Source organism: Danio rerio, chromosome 21 (assembly GCF_052040795.2).
Source record: "Danio rerio strain M-AB ecotype USA chromosome 21, GRCz13ab, whole genome shotgun sequence".
Lineage (NCBI taxonomy): Eukaryota > Metazoa > Chordata > Actinopteri > Cypriniformes > Danionidae > Danio > Danio rerio.
The window spans coordinates 22,371,125-22,389,916 of NC_141041.1; the positions used below are offsets into that span (position 1 = coordinate 22,371,125).

An 18,792-nucleotide genomic window follows, 5' to 3' on the forward strand; every position below is an offset into this window, starting at 1 on the left:
AAGAAACTCCAATACACAGCGCTCGAGGAGAAGAATTAGTGTTTTCACACCTCCTGACGCACAAAAGAACGCTGGTTTCGATACACGACGGCCCACCAACATGTATGCCTTTATGGATCACAGGGGCCACTTCAAAGACCCAAAACGACCTCACTGACCATCAAAAGACTGCAAGTTTCTATAAGTGAACTTAGATGACCGGCCAGCACTCATGACATTCACTTTCCAGAGGACGGTGTAAGAGAAAGAGCTCAGAGACTTTATTTCAATAACTGCGTGTGGATTATTACCTTGATTTGACATGTTTTCCTGCGGGCTCCTGAGCGTAGTTTTGGCCCTCGCGGTCGGCCTGGTGAGCTGCACGGGAAACCTTGCTGGATTTCAAGAGACCCTCAGGAATAAAATGCGAGCAGCTGGCAGAAACGGCGGAGGTCGGGCAGGTCACGGCCGACATCTGACCAGATATCCGCTGTATATGATGCACCTCTACCGGACACTTCTGACTGGAGACGAAAAACACTTCAGCCATGAGAATCCAACTCTTTACGAGTCTGACTCCGTCTTGAGCCTCGTCGCTAAAAGTAAGTACAATTGATTTTTTTATTAATAATTTTCATATTTTTTTATTTACATAGATTGAATATATTGTTTTTCTCCTCATAGTAGGCTAAATGTAAACAACTTCAGTTTACCTCATCGTGAAGTAGGCTTTATGAATTAATTAACGTAGATCGCGTGTACTTCACAAGTAAATGTATCTACATTCAAGCAAATAATTTAAGTTCAAACCAATAGGCCTAGACGCTGTAGCCTTGATTTGTTTAGCTAGATTAGCCTACTGGTAACCGTGTTATAAGCCAATAAACAAACCTTGCCGCCAGTCATTATCTAAAAAACAAATCTCTTTCGGGTTGATACAAGACCCTTAGTGAGCATTATTTGTAGTTTAGCTGGTTCTGGTCTATTAGCCAAGTCATGTATTATGCTTATTAGTGTGTGTGTATTACCTTTAAGACGTCTGTTTTAAAGTGGCCTGGGCATCAATACACATTTAGACAATAAGAATGTTCTACTTTATTAATTGCTTGTCCCGAACGTGGCCATGTGTGAAGACATCCTTTAAAGATAATTAAGCACCACACATCACTTATCTTTTCTAGACTGTTTACCTGTCTGCCCTAAACACTTTTTTCTTAAATATTTTTTATTCAGGTTGTCATCAGGTTGGTGACAAATTCGCAGTGACATTTGACATGTCCTCCATATCAGCAAGCGATGACGTCCAGCGAGCTGAACTTCGCATTCGGCTTCCGCATCTCAGGTCTGAGTTGGAGGTGGATATTTATCACGCATCTACACCGGAGTGTGAGAGAAGCCCCTGCGAAGAAGTCCGGGTCCACCTGGGAACCTTGAACGCCAACCCGATTAACTCAACCTTCCGCTCCTCTTGGAGGATCTTCAACATCACTGCGCTCCTCAAGTACTGGTTGCACCAGAGTGAGCGTGTGCCGTTTGAGGAACCCACACAGATGCCGCCAATGGCTGAGGGACACAAGAGCGTTCATCATCCTACAGCGAACCGAGTGATGATGGTGGTTTACTCCAAGCAGAACCGGGCAAAGACGTCCACTCTCATCCGGACTGCCGAGCACTCCAAGTATGTAGCTCTGGATCGGGCTGGTGGTGGAAGTGAACCTGTGCCTCGGCGCCACAGAAGGAACCACAGAACTGATGATAGGGTGCGCGATGCAGCAGCAGGGATGATTCCTGGTGTTTCCCATGAAGGTGGAGAGAAGAAACCTCTCTGCAAGAAGGTGGATATGTGGGTGGACTTTGATCAGATTGGTTGGAGCGACTGGATTGTTTATCCAAAGCGTTACAACGCTTATCGGTGTGAAGGCAGTTGTCCCACACCAGTAGATGAAACCTTCACTCCAACAAACCATGCATACATGCAGGTAAGAATCTCTCAGATCTTTGATGATTCCGTTTTCCTCCTGCCAGACTGACTCTAATGTTTGTTGTTTTCCCATTTGCAGAGTCTTTTGAAGCTGCACCACCCAGATCGCGTCCCATGCTTGTCCTGCGTACCCACCCGTCTGGCTCCACTCTCCATGCTCTACTATGAGAATGGCAAGATGGTCATGAGACACCATGAAGGCATGGTTGTTGCAGAATGCGGCTGCCACTGATTCTTCAAACCCCAAAGGAACTCAACTCTAGCACTTTGGATATGCTCCTTGACCCCAAAAATATGTATTTAAGAAAAACTGCTGTCAATTATTCCCACTTGAAATTATTATGGTTTCCTGCACTGAGGCACCTGGATAACTTGATGCTATTATTGAAAGCTTTGCGTGTTTGCCTTATCTGTAAATAGTAGAGTATGTAAATTACCAAATGTAATAAAATGTTTTCATAATGTTTAATCTTGTGTGTTGTCTGTTTTTGCTTTGAAAACACGAGGGAGTGAATGAATAAGGAAGACACTTGTCAATTCTCTGATGTTTTTTTAATGCTTAAATGTCTCTTCAGGAATAACAGGGCAGTTTAGAGAACTTCACAGCCAAAAAAAGGCATTTTACATTCTGTTGAATGACACTTTAGGTGAATCGAGTATTCAGGATAAACAAAAGATTAGATTTTACCATTACAAAAAGTATCAACACCTAATGGAAAGTGGTCAAATTCAGTGTCATGGCATGTTAAATCTTCAGGAGTTGGATTTCCCCCACATGATTCTGCATGAGAAAACCACTAAGAAAAGAACTGTTGCTCCCTCTACTGACCATTCTGAAAAACTACACAAACAAATCTGTATCAAACAAAGTGTGGCATGGCGGCCTGTGAAAACGTCCCCCATGTCTTAGGCAGAAGTAGAGCTGCATCGATGTGCTCAGGATGCACTATCTGAAATAGTGGCTCTTTCAGGCACAACAGTGTTAGCTGATGTCGAGAATCAAAAGAAATGGCTTTGTGCGCGTCTTGAGCGACAGCATCAGTACAGGAAAGGAAAATATCATTTGAACAGTAAATGAATGACAAAAAAAAAAAAACAAGAAAAAAAAACAAGACAGATGACATGGAAGGAGAAGTCTTCTGTGCATTTATCCTCTCTGGGAACAGTAATCATCTTTATCATCACAGTAATATTCATTACAGTCGTCGTCTCCTTCGTGTAGCAGTTCCTCTACTGTAGTTAGATGTCCATTTCAAACTGGGCATCCTCCCCTTTAAAATCACAGAACAAAATATATATTTGTTGAGTATATTAACCCTTTAATGATTAACAGAAAATGTCTAATAGGTATGGGACGATAAAAGTTTAAGTTATACATCAGTATGGAAAAGTCAAGGTTTCAAAACCGGCAAAATTCTGTTTACACTGTTCCAAAGATTTTTTAATTTAATTTTTTATGACAACAATATCTCCAGCAGAAAAAATATCCAAAGTGGCCATTTTTGAAACAAATAGACAGCAGAAGTCCTGATTAATTTGAATAATTTAGCCCGACATATTTACTGCTCCAAAATATTATAAATGCTTCTCTAAATAAAATATTTTGTGTTCAAAGAGGAAAAAAAAAGTTTTTGTTTTTTACCCAGACATTTAAAAAGAATATATTTTACAGCAGTAATCACAAAACCGTGAAATCGTGATATTTGTTTCCAAGGTTATCATACAAGTCAGAGTCTTAAACTGGCCTATGCCTAATGTCTAAAGCCTTTAAATGATCAACATGATCAAAACTGAGCTGCCAAACCCATTGTTCATGACTTACAAATGATATAATCTGTCTTTTGTCAACTGATTTATTAACCACACAAAAGATTTTTTAAATAATTGTCAAGTGACTCATTCTTTGCTGTAATTTGTGTAATTATAATTTACTTGTCTAATTTGTCTAAAGTCATAAGCAAGATTAACTTAAAGAGTAATATTTAAAGATGAACATTTACTGGACTTTAGTAACTATCTGCAAATTACATAATTTAAAAAATTTGTACCAAACATGCATAATACATGAGGTATTTGAGAAAAGTTTACATCTATCTTTATATACACACACACACACACACACACACACACACACACACACACACACACACACACACACAAACACACACACACACACACACTCACCTCAGTCATAACTGTATTGAACTGCATGGCAAACAAATAATATCACTTGAATATCATCTCACAATAAATCATAATAAATCTGAATTTTATCTCATGTTACATTTTAGCCATAAACATTCACAACTACATAAAATTCAGTATTTTTGCTCTGTTTGGGCTTCTGAGTTAAGCTTCATACCCCATAGTAATCAAGTCATAAAAGCCTGATGTACTGTATGATACTCGACTAAAACACCAATAGAAACATCTTTTCCAAACTTTAGTCTAATGATTCAAAAACCACAACATTTAGGCTCAATTTACACCTGGGTATTAAGATGCATTTTCTTCAATCCAATCATAAGTGGATCATGATACACGCAGGTGTAAATGGGGTTTGACCACCTTTGAGCACTTCTGAAGTTGGCAGAAACTGCATTCAAGCAGATGCATTTATTGTATAAAGACTGATGTGGAGAAATGAGTTCAAACAACTACACAAAAAACCACTTACTCTCTGCCTACTGACCCAAGTTAGAATCTTTACTGAACTATTAAGAAAGTGCAAAGCAAGGTATTCAAATATAATTTTACATTGATTCTTACATGTGCAACCAAGATAAACCAAAACAAATAATTTAGACTGAATTCGTAGTTAGCATCCACAAAACTAATCCCTCTAATATTTATGTTGTTCCTCACAAGAGTCTAGAGACTAGACTACTCGTTTTATGGGAAGTATATAAAACGTTCCATCCCCATTAAAAAAAAAAAAAACTTTTTGTTTCATAAGTGAGATTTAATGCTATTGTTACCACTGAACTAGAACATGTAGACTGTATGCATTCAAAAAGCTGATCACAACGATCCATAGGGCTGGAACGATTAATTTTTTAAATGCATTGAGATTCTCTCTGAGATCGATTCTGAGCTTAGCTTTTTAACAGCAGATGGCACACCAGGCTATTTTTTTTTAATCATCCACCCTTATGCTGTGCTCACACCAGAAGCAACATACACAAACATTGAGTATTCACATGCGTGAATATTTTGAGATTACTAGCATTATTTGCGCGTCAAATTCGCTACACAATATATGCAGATTCGCTTCATGGGCAGGGGCTTCTGTCCACACGCACAGTGACTAGTTTCATTGCTAAATGGTTAACATGGATTTTATCGAGATAGTAGCTGTGCTTCATGTGTTTTAGGAAGGCTAAAAAACAGGGTAGATTCTTTTGGTGTAGCGTCTGAGTTCACTAGACCCTTTCAGAGTTGCACCCAGCTCTGTGAGTTCATCAACTCCTCTAGAAACTATATTTGGATTTTGAAAGCTTTCAGCGTCGCTTCAGACTGAACTGAGCCCAGTTTGATGAACTGCTGTCCGGTGTTGGCAAGAGGATTTCCTCTCGGGACACAAACAACTGGCACTACGTCATATTCATGCACCTACAAGAGCAAGCTTATGATTATTTAAAGCAGCGCGAATGTTTACTAAAGTTCAGATTTTACAACTCAAGCGATTCATGAAATACATACGTTAAACGCTCAACTCGGGCCGTGTCATTTCTGCTGCCTTACTAGAGCACTTTCTATTCACGTCCATGTATTGACTTAACATGTAAATCTCTCACACTTGACGCTCCATCTGCGTCTGGTGTGAAAGCAGCATTAGGGTGTACTCACACTAGGCACAGTTGTCTTGAACCATTAAAAATGAATGATTATTAAAAAGTATATTAAACAGTTCCTTAAAAGTGATGTTGCATCTTCAGTTTTGTGCTGAGGGTGCATTTTGCACTCACACAACAAGCGTACCAAGCCAAAGCCCAACCGAACCGCACTCTGGCAAACCCCTTCTTCCTACCAGTCCAGCCAACTGAACTGTGCCTGGTCTCGATTAAGTGTACTCACACTTGTTAAATGAAACTGGGGTCAAAATGGGGGTCAAAGGTACCTGGGCACAGTTCAGATAGCCTAGTGTGAGTACACCCTTTGTGAGTGTGAAGAGCATGTGTCATGTACTGCAAGTGCTCAAATGTGCTAATACATTTTCATTTTAATGATTAACTTTTTTAATGTTCAATTAACGTTCAAGTGGTTTGTGTGAAGACTGGCAGACGACATATATGAACATCTGGGTGGTAAAAAAATAAGCTCAGATTCCAACTGATAAAAAAAAGTCTTCTTTCCCAATGCATCAATTTATTTTCCCAGGCCTAATAATAGTAATAAGCTGCCTAACGTGGGTTCCTTCATTCAGTAACATTTATATACTAAACGGAGCAATCTTGTGATGTAGAACATGCTAAAAAAATGAAATGATCTCAATGAAATCTGAACACAGATGGTCACAAGACATTCAACATTTGTACATGTTAATACTAGTTGGAAATGGTTATGCATCTGGGCTGACAACTTGTGATGAGATCACTAAACGTTAATTTAAGGTGCAACAAGCAAACTTTGGCAAGCAATGAATTTTGCAAAAAAGCAATGAATTTTGCAAAAATAACAGACCAAAAATAAATAAATAAATAAAAAACACACCCATAACCATCTCCATTAGTTTCTAGACATACCCATTAATGCTGACTGGTTGCAAGTCTGTTTAATGACTCAGTGTGGTCAAATTGTTTTTCAGATATTGCTTGGTGCACATTTAATACAAGATGAAAAAACAGATTTAGTTTTAGCACATGTGATAATGGACATTTACCTGTGCTCTTGTCCACCGGGGGGCTGATGCTGTTATTATTGACAGTGGGTTTAGGGTAGGCCTTTTCATTATTTACGGTGACTGAAGGAGGACTGGTCACCCCAGGAATGTCAGGCAGGCAGCAGGGCGGTGTGCGGGCCAATGGAGAGCTGCGACAGTCCAGCAGGAACTTTCGGTCATAGATGATCCGGGTGCCTATAAAGAGGAAACAATGGTCCTATATCAGGGTACAAATGCTAAGCTGACTGACAAGCCTGTGAAAACAGCCAGGTGTGTTCGGGCTGTGCCATGTTAAGTGTTACGAGTTTGATCCCAACATGTCTAAACATGTCCATATGACGGTGCGCTTTTCACCATTACAGCGCTGCATTGCATCATTAAGCGTGGAGACTTTTAAAGTGTCAATGTTTGACAAACTATTCTTTCATATACATTTTTCATTTCCTTATCAGAACAGTGTTAAGAAAGAAAAAAAAACAAGGCAACAGACTGAAATAGTGAGAACAAGAACACATTATCAGCTCGGCTCCTATCAGCCCCGTTGAACCTCCAGTGAACCTTCACACACACACAAACATCCTTGAACTAATTTCACTCTATGAGGTAAAGCTATCGAGTGCATTTCAATGCCAAAAGCAGCCTGCAGATAGAACTCATAAGTGTATGCAGAGAAGCATGCACACTAATAAAAACAAGCACTAAACATGAGAACCAATAAAAAGTCAAACATTCCCTAATGCCTATATTGTGCATCTAATGTTTCCTGTGATCTACGCAGTGTTACATCATCATGGTTTAAATGACCATCGGGACAAATAGTAACTGAAACACTGTTGACAATAATAAGAACGGCCGTCCTCGTGTGCTAGAAAAGCAGAAGTGGCAGTGACTATTGAGAAACCAACAGTCACATGCCTCGAGAAGCGTCACGTCCTCTTGTTGACTATTAGTTATCTCTTGCATCTAAGAAAATCCACAAGCTACTCTGGTAAATAAAACATGCCACTTTTTAGAATTTTATGCAAATAATGCTCTACATTAATACTTTTGCTAAATTTTAAAATAAAACATGATCGGAAGCTTACACAAAATAAATATAAATTATGTTTCACTCAAGTTTATGCCTAGGAATCATACATGTTGTTACAGGGTTTCAACAAGTCTTTTAAGAGCCTTTTAAGACAATTATGAATGAAATTTTAGATTTATACAGGGCTAAACACTAATGATTAATTCTATTGGCCCCATTGGCCCAATGGATTTTATTTTTGCTTGCCACAAAAAAATAAATGTAATTATTTCTTAGCGACATACTTTAATGCGTCTAAACAAGAAAACTTTAGTTGTATAGACTATTTTCAACACAACATTTCTTTTTTTTCTTTTTAATGACAAGTTCAACATTGTTAAAAGTATATTTATTGTGAAGGGAATTACATAATCAAAAATATTTATTTGTTGGCTTTTGGTCCAAATTGATTGAGTATAACTTCTATTTAACCTAATGCATTTCAGTTATAAAACCTTAAGTTTCATGCCTATTGATAAATATTATGTCTACTCGCCCTTGCTTCTGTTAATAGTTTGTGTATGAATGGAAGATAACATAAAGGGATAAATTGCTCTGTTATTATTATGAGGAACTGTAATTGTTTTAGCTGTCTTTCCCTGATTTGATTGTTGGCAATTGGATGGTTGTCAGCCTGACTGGGTAGCTTTACCTGAACAGAGAAAAATGAAGACTTGTTTAAAATGATTTAAGACATAAAACTCAATATTTCAGTGAATTAAGGAGTTTTTAAGCTTTGTTTTTGACCTTTAAGACTTTTTAAAACTTTTTAAGACTCCGCGGATACCCTGTGTTCATATATGCATATACATGTGTATAAACACACATACATGTATGTGTACACAATACATATGCACGTTGACGTCTGCATACATAACATTTCATCTAAATAGTGGAGAATATACAGTACAAATTGGCATAAATAATACTGAATCACTATGCCAGAATTTCCAAAAATTTACTTGAAGGTCGATCAAGGCCATTATGGATGGTTTAATCTAAATTTCAATGTCATAATTCAATAGTTTACATTTTTAAAATGCTAAACTGCCCCTTTCACACCCTTAAACATTTCAAAACAGTGGCGACGCAAAATAAACATTTTAAGTTCTTAAGAGAAGCTTTCAGTCAGCAGTCTTTAAACCTAATGCAAATAAATGATTTAGAGTATTTTTGTGGAACGTAAAGGTCCCCCGTGGAACAGTAAGTGCCAAAAACATATATATTATTTTAGAGCCTAACCTCTCCAATGGAAACATACACATTTTAAATATACCATGTTAACCAATACATGTTTACGTTCATAATTTTGCATTGTAATTTCTGCAATTGTAAGAAGCCCAGTTTTGCGAGAATGTCATAGTCTGCCGTCATGTCAATAAATCAATGCTGTTCTGGTCCTATTGATAACGTTCAAGCGTTTACTATCGGTTGACGAGCAGTTAAAACACAAACAATACGAGACGAGCAGGCTGAAGCGTCATGAGCACGCGCACCGCAGTCTGTCAAGCACAAAGACAATGCTCGCGGTGCACGAGCTCTGGGATGCATCGCTATGTCGCGGTCAAAACAAAAACAATGCTCGCTCTTGCGACAGCTGCGAATGCGCCCGAACGATTCATCAGCAAGCCCGTGACATTTACCTCCAGGAGTCGTGCTAAAAAGGGTCCCCCCGGGTGTTGTCGAGTAATCATGAGGCAGATGGGCCGCATCGTTGAGTATGACTCGTCTGGTGGTTGGAATTGCCTGACTGGTGGTCTTCTGACTGCCCATGGACATTTTCAACACTATTGCAAGCACAAACTCAGCCAGCTGCCTTGATCAAATAGTGTCTTTGCACCTTGAAGCAGAAGAACAAAACAATTCAGCTCTAATTTTCAGCAGGTAAATGTATTCTGTTGTCAGCGGTTCAGTATCAAGTTACTTTTGTAGAATTGTTTACCTTGTCCGTTTGTGGCAAACGTGACTACATACAAAAATAAATAATACTAAATATTTGAGCCTGTATGGCACTTCATTCACTCATTCACACTCGCAAACTAGCTAAAAATGCTAGGCTTCTCCGCGACCACGTTTTCTTTCTCACTCCTCATGCACACACACCACGCACTCAACAAAACACGAGCAGGAAAGAGCTATTTAAAAAGGAGACCTCGGCCACCGGTGCCCCCTCCGGCGAGCAACGGAACTGCAAGACACAGATGGGAAATGTAGTTTTTTCCCGATGTTTACACGAGTTGTTACCGCTGCACTGATTCATCATTTAATAATGAATCACATATTAATATCTACAGTATTTTTTCTTTTTCTCTTTTAAACTGGTCTGCCTTTATTTATCTCCCAAATTGTTTAATGTTTCATCCTAAAGCATAATAGATATTTAATGAAAAAATGGCAAATTACATCTACTAAAACATATAAAAATGTAATTTTTATGAAATGTAATTATAATGATAAAAACGTAAACATATTTTAGATACCACAATTCTCAGTTTCTCTCAGTGTACTGGACTCATTAGGTAAAGCTTTGAATAAAATGTATGTTATTATTTGTTTTATTCTGTAAAGATCCGATAATTAAAAAAAAAAAAAATTATTTATAGTTTTTTTCTAAGTTGGTTAAAATTACAAATGCTTTAATTTGTCATGACTTGTAATTAGGATTATACAAACAAATGCGGATTTCTTAACTCTTCTGAAGATACAAATTTGTGTTGTGGTGTTTAAAATTATGGCACCTTTTTTGCCATAAAACAATGCTCTAAATGCCAAGATGTTTATTTTGAATTTGGAAGAAATGTCATCAGTAGTTTACAGAATAATGCAAAAATTACATTTGACTTCAGTGCACTATACACTCACCGGCCACTTTATTAGGTACACCTGTCCAACTGATTGTTAACGCAAAACTATAATCAGCCAATCACAAGGCAGCAACTTAATGCAATTGGGCATGTAGAGATGGTCAAGGTGATCTGCTGTTCAAACCGAGCATCAGAATGAAGAAGAAAGGTGATTTAAGTGACTCTGAACATGGAATAGTTGTTGGTGCCAGGCTGGTCTGAGTATTTCAGAAACTGCTGATCTACTGGGATTTTCACGCACAGCCATCTCTAGGGTTTACAGAGGATGGTCTGAAAATAAGAAAATATCCAGTGAGCGGCAGAAGTGCAAATGCCTTGTTGATGCTAGAGGTCAGAGGAGAATGGCCAGACTCTTGAGCTGATAGAAATGCAAGAGTAACTGAAATAAGCGCTCAATACAAATGAAGTGTGCAGAAGACCATCTCTGAACGAACAACACCTCCAACCTTGAAGCGGATGGGCTACAGCAGCAGAAGACAACACCAAGTGCCACTCCTGTCAGCTAAGAACAGGAAACTGAGGCTACGATTCCCACAGGCTCACCAAAATTGGACGATAGAAGATTGGAAAAACGTTGCCTGGCCTGATGAGTTTTTGTTTCTGCTGCAACATTCAGATGGTAGGGTCAGAATTTGGCGTCAACATGAAAGCATGGATCCATCCTGCCTTGTAGCAGTGCCACGAAGCATTAAGGGAGTTCTGAAGGCAAAAGTGGGTCTAACCCGGTACTAATAAGGTGTGCGTATTAAAGTGGCCAGTGAGTGTAAATCATAAATACGAAAAACGGAGAATCATCATGTGGTGTCTCAATATTTACATAAACGCATATATATTTCAGCTGCGGTGAATATTCAGCAGTAGGAGCGCGAAATGATCTTAAAGCAATTCTGTAATGCCCATTCATTCCCTCTGAAGTCAATGCTAGATTTATAAATGCATAAATCGCACATTTTCTTACACACGCACACAGTGTCACAATATGTCACATCTTTCTTTATTAACTTTTGTAAATGGTCTGAGCTGGTGTGCAGGGTAAATGGTCTATACATATCTTCATATCAGAATGAATCTGAATAAAAGGCTTGTATACATATTCAATGTCCGTGTTTCCTTTTTCCGTTACAATAAAAAACAAAAGAAACGAAAACATGTTGAAATAGCTACAAAGCCTTTACATTCCCCATGACATGGGTATGTTCGTATTACTGGAATCTAACTAATATACTTAAAGTACATCCATAACAACTCTAATAAGGGTGCATAGCATTCTAATTAAATATAGTTTGTCATATATTTATACATATATTCTTTATTAAAAACATCTTTTTTTTCTGTGCATGTGCGCAGTTGCATTCCTTAGTACAGAGTAATATGATATTGCGTTTATATTGTCATTAATCCATTCTAAAGGAGTATAGGTGAAGTCTAGATTTTTGCAACAGTTAAACATTGTACATAAACTCTTCTTTTAATACATAATGATTGCAATGTTAAACCGTTTCGATCCTTTAACCAAACAATAATAATACAAATAAATAAATCTCTTCCTTTCCCCCTTTGTTTTCAGGAAATGTGTGTCTTATTCAACAATTACAGCAGCGATAATATATCGAACATGTATCCATGGCATGTTCTTCATGCTGAGGTCACTTCCCTTCCCCACTTCCCAACACCCCGACGTTCCTTAAGCCCAAAGTATACTTCACTTTTTACAGGTACACTACAGTATGCATAGTGTGTTGTGAAGCACGTTTCATTATGGGCAAAGAATGCATGTATGGTATTTTGGAAACAACATACTCCCAGCTCACTTATGCATTTTGAATAGTTGTTGTACTACTTAGATTGTCCACTAGGTGTCAAAACTGGTGAGGGGACAAAATACTGTAAATGGCAAAAACAACAGATGCCCAGGTATATTAATGCATTCGTGAGGTAAACAAAATATATCCGCAACTCTAAAGATGTACAAAGGAAATCTCATCGGGCAACATTTTGAAAGAACAAAAACAGACACTGGATAAAGATGAGTAATTTGGTCCGATCCCAAATGGCACTAAAAAGTCAACTATTTAGGTCTTTCTAGAGCGCATTTATCAAGTCTCTGTGAACACACATAATCAATTGATGTATACTTTGGCCCAAACTCAAATTGCATTCTAAATCCTCAAGGTCCAAACTTTCATGATATAAATCGCTTTGATTGAGAAGGTTTCTCTGCAGAGCATAGATCTCAAACTCGATTCCTGGAGGGCTGCAGCTCTGCACAGTTTTGCTCCAACTCTAATCAAACACAGCTGATCCAACTAATCAAAGTGATCAAGACTACTAGAGACTATAAAGCAGGTGTGAGTTGGAGGTTGTTGGAGGTAAACTATGCAAAGCTGCGGCCCTCCAGCAATTGAGTTTGAGATTATTGCAGTAGAAACTTGGAGAAGTGTGCTTCAAGGGCTAATTTTGTGGACTTAACCCAAAGGTGTCCATACTCTGTCATAGAGGGCCGATGTCCTGCTTATTTTAGTACCACCCCAATTAAACACACCTGAACCAGCAAATTAAGCTCTTTCAAGGTGTACGTTTCTCAACCAAGTTCCTGGAGGACCACCAACACTACATGTTTTGAATGTCTTCTTTGCCTGTCACACCCAATACAGGTCTTTCAGTCTCTGCTGATGAGCTGACGATCTGAAAAATGGAAAATATGCAGAGCTGGTGGTCTTCTAGGAACGTGGTTGAGAAACACTGTACAAGAACCTTCCAGGCACATGTGTTAAAGGAAGTTGGAGCTAAACTGTGCAGGACACTGACCCTTTAGGACCATGACTTAACTAATGCGTCAATGTGGCAGCCATTTTAAGTTTGCTAGCCGGCAATTGCACATCAGGTGTGCCATTTAGGAACGTGTCTCAGTGTGGTTTTGGTAAAAGTGTACATTGATGGTGGCCACAAAGCATTCTTCTGAAAGTTAAAACTATACACACATGCTCATGGAAGCCACTGTAAGTTTGCTAGTCAAGTCCAATTATCTGAAGGTAAACATAATGATATAGTCTTCCAAGAGTGCAAGTGCACATGAAGACTGGCATTTGGGATCAGGCCTCTCTAGAGCACATGTTTAAGTGCCTGTGAACATGCACAATATCCTATGGAGCATACTTAGGCCATATATCAAATGGCACATTAAACCCTTGTGGTTTTCCTCTCAGCACACACTACTTTGGACATAATGTGGCCTTGGCAAAATGCGCATCAAGGATGGCCACAAAGGACTAACAAGCACACTTCTGAAGATTAAAATGATGAACAGAACAGACTTATAAACCCAATAGACCAGTGTTTGCACAAGTGCACATTACGGATTGGGTCTTAGTCTGGTCTAGGTAAAAGTATACATTGAGGGTGCATAGTGGCCACAAAGGCGACGTATGCAAACATCCTCTTGAAAGTTAAAACTACTAATGTGACAAACTATGGTCTTGTGGACTCAACAGACACATGCACATAGTAAGTTCGCTAATCCACAAGTACACTTATCTGAAGGTTAAAATAACGCTATGGTCTTCCAAGTGTGCAAGAGTACAAGTGCACCTGAACAGTGCCATTTGGGATCAGGCCTTTCTAGAGCACGTTTTAAGTGCCTGTGAACATGCACAAAATCCTATGAAGTATACTTAGACCATGTCCCAAAGGGCACATTAAACCCTTGTGGGTTTCCTCTCAGTACACAATACCTTGGACATAATGCAGTTTTGAATGTTGGGTAGAAATTTGGCCTTGGTGGAATTGCGCATCAAGGGTGACCACAAAGGACTAATAAGCACACTTCTGAAGGGTAAAATGATGAACAGGACAGAATTATGGTCCCAACAGACAAGAATCTGCACAAGTGCACATTAGGGATTGAGTCTTAGTATGGTCTAGGTAAAAGTGTACATTGAGGGTGCATAGTGTCCACAAAGGGGACATATGCAAGCATACTTCTGAAAGTTGAGAATGTTGGTTGAAATATAGTCTTGGCGATAATGTGCATCAAGGGTGGCTACAAAGGAGCACACTTCTGAAGAGTAAAATGATGAACATTGGCAGACCTATGAACCCAATATTCCAGTGTTTGCACAAATGCACATTAAAGATTGGGTCTTAGTATGGTCTAGGTCACTGTAGTATGCAATGTTCAGTTCCAACCCCTACCAGACACACCTGGGCAAGCTAATCAAGCTCTTACTGGGCTTTCTGGAAACACCCGTGCAGGTATTTTGAGGCAAGTTGGAGCTAAAATTTACAGGACACCTGCCCTCCAGGACTGAGTTTGGGCAACCCTGGTCTAAGTAAGAGTGTACATTGAGGATGCATAGTGTTCACAAAGGGGATGTACCGGTATACATGCATCCTTCTAAAAGCTAAGATAATGAATGAGAATCTATAGTCTTGAGAATGTCATGCATACACACATAATGGCTGTTGTACAGTAAGTCTGCCAAACCACAAGTGCACATAAAAGTGTGCCATTTAGGATTGGGCCTTTCTAATATGCATATGTTAAGTGCCTGTGATTGCAAACACTATGGAGTATACTTTGACCCGACCGGGAGGCCACATGAGAATTCCTCTAAAAGCTAAAATAATGCATGGGCCCTTTATAGGCTGTGCGTTTAATTTTGTACATACAATAATGTACGCATACAAAAAACAAAGTATACTTTAGGCTTTAGACTCCTTTGAATGGACACCGAATTGACTGCTAAGTATGCATTAACTAGAATCATGGAAGAGAAATCATCCGTCAACCCAAACCTGAGTGAACTGTAAAAAACAATATACAGTGAGGCAGAATGAGGGTTTTAATGTGTTGGTGAGAAGGGACGTGTGCAGTCTCACAAAGCACACCATTTAATTAACTAAACAAAAACACTAGGTTCTGATTAAACGTTTCTTTTTTAAATACGAAAGTACAATCATTGTCACTCGTCCAATTGTCCATGCATTCCTTAAATATTTTTCATCTGGAGGACAGGTTTATTCAGTCATTCACAAAGTCAGTCATTCACAGAGTCATTCATTCATTGACATCCCTCAACTTAAACTACACGAATGCGTGAGCCAGTATATCACGGTGTGCTCATGACTATGTAAGCTACTGTGCTGAGATTAAATGCTGAGCACCGTACCTGATATCATTATGCTGTTCAAAGAAACCTTGTCCATTAAAGTGAAACAGCTACTGTTCAGTGAACTCAAGTTGGCATGTAGATCATGTAATTGCATACGGTGTGAGATACTCATGCATGCTGTTATACCTCTTGAATCGTATACGTCTTACAAATGCTACTAAAATGACGGGTTAATACAGTATATACTGAACACACAAACGCTCGTAGACGGAAAAACACGCGCACACATACCGACAACAACGCAGTATTCCAACTGTTGCAGCACGTTTGATATTATTGCTTTGGTAGACTATACTTCAAGAGTTTTTGTGTATGTTTGGGCTCTTTCATAGTGAAAATAAAAACGGTAACGGTGAAAGAAACGCATGCGAATGATGTTAATTGGGAATGAAATTGCAATAAAACACTTTAAGCTTTCCATAGTTACCTTGTTGGTATGTGTTGGTACTGGTAAAAGTGAGACATTAGAAGCCAAAAAGTAAGACAGACAGTTGTGAGTTCACAGTTCAGGGGTCAATTTTAAGGTGGACTTTCACAGTGCTGTCTGTATATTTATCTGTCTTTTTTAACTGTACATCTAAACGAAAAAGAAAAAGAGAATAAACGAAGAGCATCATCAAAATACTTACTACGCATAACTCCAGCTGAAATCCCAAACATTACAAAGGCAGTTACTCAGAGATAGTCCCCAAGCCCCACAAGTCACCGCTACAATCATGTTTTTTTCACCAGCACAGCTTGAGTAATAATATAAAATAATAAATAAACGTCTGGGCCCAGTGTGGGCCCAAGAGAACAGCATGAAAAGCAGTGTTAACCAGCATGCAATGCTACATTAGTCTCTGGAAAACGGTCCGGCATGGCGGTTTTAGGAGAGCAGCTGAGCTACAAATGTGGATGAATGAATGGCTGGAAGGTCGGAGGTTAGAGTCGTGAACTGTCAGACATATAAAGCATGTGCCCTCCATTTTGGGTGTTGTACATACAAAGCTACGCAACCTCCAACAAACAAATCAGTTTGGATTTGAACAGAAGGGGGCCTTTAAATTCAAAACCAGAGATATAAAAGCAAAATGGCTGACAGTTCAAAGGAACACGGATACGCTTCACAAAGTGGAAATAAAAGCACGCGGACGCTCACGAGCAGGAGAGCACAGGGCCCTGTTGTCATTCCCATGGCGAACACCAAATGAGCTCTGACCGATCCAGAAAAAAAAGCTCAGTACCAAGCCAGAAGCAAGTACACATGCGTTAGATACCAACACACACGCACACACACCGACGCACATTCACGTAGCATTAGAGTGCATATATCACATTGAATAACAGGATAAAGGGCCTGTGGGAAATGACGAGACGGGCTTAGCATCCACTATGCTGCTGAGTAATGTCAATCTGTTAAACAAAATAAAGAACTGTTGCTTTTTTTGGGCTGTTTTGTTTCCGAGACCTCTTTTTTTATGAGTCAGGATAAAAGGTCCAAAGGTTTCCCCTCATGGAACGGCCCTTTACCTTGTACCCCTTCAGTTTTTTAGATAATGACAGCTCATAGGTCATGCACCAGCAGTCAGTCATGCGTTTACAGTTGACAGGAAGCACTTTTGTTGCTTTTTTTGTTGGTGTTTTTCTTCACATTTTGTACAAAAAGTTCATGCCCTATACTAGTAATACGTTTTTTTTTTCTTCAGTTAAAAATGTTACAAAACTACAGGTAGAGAACTCCTTCTCCTTGTTGTTTTCTGGTAACCCTCTGTGGTTGCTTGACTGTTGGATTTGACTGCGATGTGTTTTTCTTTCGCTGCATGTTGTTTTTTCCCCCCATCGCTCTGTGTCTAGTCCGATCTCCCAGTCGTGCGTAGGTGAAGGATGATTTGGCAGTGGATGTTCGACCCTGAAGATGCAACAAATAAGTCCTTCAAAGTGGAAATTCCACGTCAGTTTAGCAAAACTGGAGTTTAAGTATTACATCAATCTTTTTACCTGTCCCGTACCTTCAGGACAGTTTGTGTTTTGTTTCAGTGCTTTACTCTCCGCAGACTGGAACGCTTCACGGTCTGGACATCCTTTTTCACATCCACACCCAACTGGAGAAAAGAAAGATGGGGTCAAATTGACTGAATCATTGCGTTCAACAACAACAACTACACAAAACACTATTATGAATCGGAAAGAAAAGAGATGACCCACCTTGGTCACAACATTCCCATGCTCATCAGTGAACTGCTCTTCATGTAGAAGATCACTGCTGAGATCTACTGGATCATCCTTCTGCAAGGAGAAAATATTGCTTGCATTAATTATCATTATTGAATAACTCAAGTCAAGACCGTGCCCAAAACATGCTCTTTGCTCAGACTGGACAGGCTCAGGGGACACACCTGTGCCTTCCGTCTTTCCTGGTCCCATGCCCGTAATTCCCCCTCCTGATGGGAGAAACCCAGCCCTTTATCAAAGGGCTGAGTGCCCAGTAGACGCCCCCGCAGGACCTCCGAATGGCCTGTATCACATACCGGTGTAAGCAGGGCCTCCTGTGCTACACGTGACTGATTGTGGTCCGGGGACGATGACATCATGGTCTCCATGGTCTGCCTGGGTTTGGGTTGAGACCAGCTGTGGAGGGAGTCTTTCTCCTGCGAGTAAGGCTGGAAGGCACCGCTGCCGAGCCTGAGAGTAGGTACAGACAAAGAAAGTGTAAACACTTGTTGTCTAAAGGATCGTTCACACCAACAACAAATAGAACAATAACTTTAAGCTGCAGCCACATTGGTCACTGTTACTCCAAAAGAAATCTGCACAACTGGGAATTTTGCATGAGGTAAAGAAAGTTGCTGATTTTGGTTGGCCAA

At 39.4% G+C, this 18,792-nt stretch overlaps 3 protein-coding genes across 34 annotated transcripts in view; 1 reads left to right on the forward strand and 2 right to left on the reverse strand.

The window, feature by feature from the left end:
• Positions 1-258: 258 nt before the first annotated feature.
• ndr1 (nodal-related 1) lies at positions 259-2,429 on the forward strand. Its single transcript, NM_130966.2, is given in 3 exon segments — positions 259-581; positions 1,213-1,958; positions 2,040-2,429. Coding segments are annotated over 3 exon segments (1,179 nt in total). The 5' UTR covers positions 259-301; the 3' UTR covers positions 2,193-2,429.
• Positions 2,430-2,497: 68 nt separating this feature from the next.
• Positions 2,498-10,010, reverse strand: eif4ebp1 (eukaryotic translation initiation factor 4E binding protein 1). Its single transcript, NM_199645.1, is given in 4 exon segments — positions 2,498-3,231; positions 6,843-7,037; positions 9,555-9,751; positions 9,854-10,010. Coding segments are annotated over 3 exon segments (363 nt in total). The 5' UTR covers positions 9,691-9,751; positions 9,854-10,010; the 3' UTR covers positions 2,498-3,199.
• Positions 10,011-11,747: 1,737 nt separating this feature from the next.
• The window catches only part of ank1b (ankyrin 1, erythrocytic b), a 129,137-nt gene continuing 122,092 nt past the window's right edge, over positions 11,748-18,792 (reverse strand). For 8 of the 32 annotated variants that reach the window (XM_087301187.1, XM_087301170.1, XM_087301185.1 and 5 more), the window contains 4 exons: positions 18,457-18,610; positions 18,134-18,214; positions 17,938-18,030; positions 11,748-17,837 (listed from right to left, as the gene is read on the reverse strand). In XM_087301187.1, the coding sequence (XP_087157313.1) occupies positions 17,962-18,030; positions 18,134-18,214; positions 18,457-18,610 (304 nt within the window). In that variant the 3' untranslated portion in view covers positions 11,748-17,837; positions 17,938-17,961. Of the gene's footprint in view, positions 17,838-17,926; positions 18,031-18,133; positions 18,215-18,324; positions 18,611-18,792 lie in introns of all 32 variants that reach the window. The other 24 variants (XM_087301186.1, XM_087301169.1, XM_087301184.1 and 21 more) reach the window with 3 other exon arrangements.